Consider the following 5,000-nt stretch of genomic DNA (forward strand, 5'->3'; position numbering starts at 1 on the left):
TACACTTTTTACACAATTTAATTTAATTAATATCGAAGCAACAGAGTTTGCAAACCTTCGAGTTATTTGCTAAACTCAGGAATTACATAAGTTCCTCTATACGAAGAGAGGCTCACACTATTTCACATAAATGATGAAATTTAGTAGATGGAAACATATCTTGAGCACTGGCAAGCTACAATTATATGGTAAGAAGGCATTTAGGAATTAAGTTGTCATCCTTGTAGCACAATGGGTTCGTGAATCCATGCCTTCTACTTGGAACCTTCTCCTAACTTGGATGATCTAGTTTCTGCCATCCTCGGACTGAATTGCCTTTCGGCACTCAATCGAGGACTACGCTCTGGCCTAAGTTCACGAACACGGGGGCTGTAGGCCTTCTCTGTTGCTGATAACCTAGGACTGCTGAAGCTCCTCATGTCGGTTACTGGCGTAGTTCCTGAACTAGTCACTTTGGGGCTGTTCATACGCTTAATCTCGCCGCGGCTTCTGGTGACCATCTCGTCCAGGACCTCTCTACTCTCGGCAGAGGAGTACCTTGCTCCCAAATCAACCTCCTGATCATAGAATCAAAACCAGTGCCATGACTCAGAGCTAGGTGTGAAAAATATCTAAAAGAGTACTGAGATGCGCTGGTAGTAGTACCGTCTGCATGTTGAAGGTGATGGGTGGTAGTTCATCATATTCAGCTGCATCTAAATCCGTGAGATGTGCTCCTTTGAAGAGCTTCGGGAGAATGTACTGTCTAACTGGCACCAAAAGCATGATCATGGGAGGAAACAGGACTCCAGCTATAGGAATCCACGTTATCCCAAAGCACACAAGCAAGTACATGGATTGGAAGAGGGTGAAAGTAGTGATTGCCTTGAAAGGCACTGTTTCGACGAAGCTCGCGTGGCAGTCCTCGAGCACTCTGTAGGATCAAAGCTCACAATTAAAGCTAAAATCGCACCATCAAGATTCAAGGGAGAAGTATACTGATGATCATCATCAGTATCGATCCTTACTTGTATCTTCTACTTGGTGCAGTGAACAGAAGGAGAATCCTTTCCCAGAACTGGTTCCCAGGTAGGCTTTCTATGGCCATGAAAGCAAAGTATCCCCATAAAACAGAGGTGGGGATCTTCTTGAGGAAGGGCATAGCTGCCACACAAGCTCCGACCATCATGGCCTGCAGCAAGTTGCTCAGACGCTGCTCTTTCACCTCGACCGGCAGGAGGTCATCGATTTCTTTATCGATGTCGAATTGCGACTCGTCAACCGGTGCATCCATGCTCCCCAAGCTCGAAGCCAACTGAATTGTAGAATCCTTCAGCTCTTTCAGTCCCTGCATGATATAAATAAGGCTCATTTTCAGTCCACGTACAAGGAATTCACGATGCTAGCCGGATTTATTAATTCACACACTCGTGTTGATGATTCTTGGTAGATTAATGGTGTCTGCATCTGTCTGTAAGCTTCCTGCATATTTCCATACAGTTGAGTCAAGCTTGAATTTCTTTTCATGCTTTGGCGTGCAGTGGCTACCAGTCGATTACGAAGCAACTATGAGAAAATTCCCATGAAAAATATCAAATTAATAATGCTACAGAGAGAAGCATGAAATTAATCATTCATTCACAATTTGGAGCTTACTTGGTGTTTGAGGGTGGCCAAACTCTTCGTGTGCATTGGAGATTGTGGGATGACACCATTTGAAGGTGGAATTCCAATAAGACCACATAACAAGGTCTGGTCAGCAAAAGCAAGTAAAAGATTCAGGAGTCGGAGGCCATGCGAGATTTAACCAAAGAAGAGGCAGATTCAGGTGAGTACCAAGAAACCTAAAAGAAGTAAATCGTAATGGAATGATGGCGGCTTTCTGAGATTGAACTCCTTCTGTTGAGCGAGTTGAGAGGCCACACTATGATCAAAATAATACAACACTGCTATCATTGTGGCTGGTATGAAAGCTCCAAGAATGTAGATCAAGGGCACATTCAACATATCCTGTCAGCATAATATCTTTAGATTCTCCTTTTGCTGAAATAGATTAAAGAGTATGAACAGGGAAAGAGGAACAAAGAAGAAGGCACCTTTATCACAGTCCAGTTTTCATAGGCTCCTGGTGACCAGGGATTTGGGCTGAAGAGTCGTCTAGGAATTCCTTCTGGCACACCATTAGAAGGGATGTAAGAAACTCCAGTCCATGCAAGTACCATAAGTGGCACTCCATAGTCGGCGATGAGACCTCGTAGCCAGCCTGAGAAATATGGTTCAAACAAAGTGAAACAAGAAGACATATTCTCCGTGAAGAGGGAACAAAAAACATTTAACTCGAGCACACCAGCCCCGTAGCGCCATGATCGTGCCTTCCTGCTTCTTAACGCAGTGAGCAGAAGCCCAAATGACAGAACTAGCGCAAACATGCCGTTGGCAAACCTCCAAGATGGTGCAAATTCTAGTGCACTTGGGCTGTCTCTTTTTGGCACTCTGAACTCATCAACAAGCCCCTGTGACAACCAAAAGCACTATATTTTAGATCATCGTCCTAGAATGATGCTTGCACACTTTAAGCATGGACATAATTCTTAATAAAGTCAGTCAGTTATATATATGTTCTCACTTTGATAGCCTGTTGCATAAAGAGCATTGCAATCAGTAGACCGAAAAGCTCGCCGGCCAATCGAGTAAATCGGTTGATTATGGAACATGCTCCTAGAATGGCTAACAGAAATAGCAACAACGAGGTCCAGACACATACCCTGTAATTCAAAAACCAAAAAATTAAAACTAAACAAGCAGGGAAAAGAAATTTCACAGTTACTTCCTCTATCATTTCAGCTTACCATCCAGTCCATGCTAGGAACATGTTCTGGCCTAGATCAGCCCTTTGTTTTGCAAAGTTGAACATGAAAGTGTACATAATCACAGTGGGTTCTGCCACTCCAAGAATCAGCAAAGGCTGTCCTCCTATTATAGAGTGAATGATGCCACAGAGGGCAGTTGATGCCAAAGTCTGAACTGCTGTTAATACCCCATCTGCCAAAACCATATAGGAAAGTTTATTTGATATATACTTCAATTTTCAATGCACCTGCTAGATTTGAAATTTTGATTTCACTCACTAGTGTTCCTCTCCAATTGTTCTCCAAATGAAATGACTGGGATTGCTGAGGCGAAGAATATATATGTAGTCGGAGCCAGAATCCTGAAACATCAGTATTGAAGCATTGATCGAGTACAAATCCATCCACAGTGGTAATAATTCAGATAAATTTCTGAAGCAACGATCAATACCTGATGCCTGCACTGAAACCACTGGTCCAATCTTGCCTGTAGCACATCAATCGCCCTCGAAGATCATTCTTGATTCCGCGAAAAGGCTCGAACGTTTCCTCCATGTTCGTGCTCATTTTGTCAAAAATATACTCTCAAAAGCAACTTTTGATCAAATGAGAAGAAGGAAAGCGCTGAAAGAACAATGGCAAAAGCCACTGTAAAGAAAATATATATGGATTCCGGTTGACTGGATCCAAAACTGAAACTACATGATTGAAATAGCATATAAGCAATTGAAGCTACAATGTCATGGGTTCAAGGAAGAACACTCTAATGCAGCTCTCGATCTCCAAAACAAGAGCATGCAGATGCTGATGAGGGTCAGAGAGAAGCCTTGGCTTTTCTTGCATCAGTTCATTCACAAGTTGAAGTGGATGAAGAAGGACACAGAGAATGCTCGAGGGGTGTGCTAAATATATAGGCATTAAAGCCTTCAGAAAGAAACATGTAAATGATGAAGAGCAATTTGGTCACTGTGACAACCGCTACACATCACCATCAGTGCCTAAAGGCTCCAAGCAAGACAACGGCTGAAAAAGAATACAAATCGATGAAAGGTGGTGATCACTGATCACTCACTGAGAAGCCAGAGAATATTGATCGTTGTGTACAGTGTATATGTGAGTGGGAGTGGAGGTATGTTCATACATCTTTTTTATGTTTGGAATTTAAGAAAAGTGCAAATGGCTGGTCAACGAGTGATCCCATGAAGGGGGACTTTCTTCCGGAGCGTTCTAAGGCTTGACAGTTCTTGATAAGCTGGCCGAAGAAAGTGACCCTGAACCTTCTACTATTGATCTCATTGCAAAAATTAAAAAGTTGTGTCTTTTTCATTTATTATTAAATACCATCCATCCATCTTAATCCATTTTTATTTTAAAAAATAACCGACCTAATTAATTAAATTGAAACCAAACAAATATATATATATTTTTTTTAACAAATTATCAAACTTTGTCACTAAATGAAACAAACTCAATCGATAAAAAATTAATTAATTTGATTGATTATCAAATTAATTATTTTTTTAGCACGCTCCCATAAATACTATAATTTTGTTCCCTCGAATCGGTCTAGTGGCTAGTACATGAGGCGTTATCATCATAAGGTCTGGAGTTTGAATTTCGGCAAAGCCGAGGTAATTACCTCCCTTATGTGCTAGTCACTATTCCAAAGGCTAGTAGTCGTCCATGATTTACGTCCTCTGTGTTGACCCTAGGACGGATTGATGAGGACGCTGGGACCAACGTATTCATCTTTTGTCATCATTATAATTATATAATTATAGTTAACCAACCTGATTAATTATTTTTTTTATAATTATATAATTATAATAATTATGATCTCGTAACTATTATAATTATATAACATTTATAATCTCATAACTGCTATAACAATCAATATTAAGTAGAGATGAATTGTATATATTATAATAGTTATGATTTATATTGTAATATAATATTGATCAATCTTAATTAGAAATAAAATATTTATATTATAATAATTATAAATTGTAATAGTATTATTAGTATTGATTAAAATTGAATTATTAACATGTATGAATATTGATCCGGCGGGAAGAACAGGGGACCCTCGTTCTGGAGAGTCAACGCCACGCGGAAGTCAAATGACCAGGTGGTCGACCAGATATGGGTGGGTCGAACGTCCGGCCGACTGAC

General features: G+C 40.4%; 1 protein-coding gene across 1 annotated transcript; it reads right to left on the reverse strand.

Moving 5' to 3' along the window:
• LOC121982118 (probable boron transporter 2) lies at positions 1–3,733 on the reverse strand. The gene is made up of 12 exons (XM_042535028.1): positions 3,280–3,733; positions 3,108–3,190; positions 2,829–3,021; positions 2,606–2,744; positions 2,327–2,492; positions 2,076–2,242; positions 1,816–1,989; positions 1,636–1,731; positions 1,408–1,545; positions 1,008–1,327; positions 646–913; positions 1–557 (listed from the first exon to the last, which is right to left on the reverse strand). Exons 1-12 carry the CDS (start codon positions 3,393–3,395, stop codon positions 255–257), a joined length of 2,163 nt encoding a protein of 720 aa, XP_042390962.1. The 5' UTR covers positions 3,396–3,733; the 3' UTR covers positions 1–254.
• Between the last annotated feature and the right edge of the window lie 1,267 nt (positions 3,734–5,000).

Source organism: Zingiber officinale, chromosome 5A (genome assembly GCF_018446385.1).
Source record: "Zingiber officinale cultivar Zhangliang chromosome 5A, Zo_v1.1, whole genome shotgun sequence".
Taxonomy (NCBI): domain Eukaryota; kingdom Viridiplantae; phylum Streptophyta; class Magnoliopsida; order Zingiberales; family Zingiberaceae; genus Zingiber; species Zingiber officinale.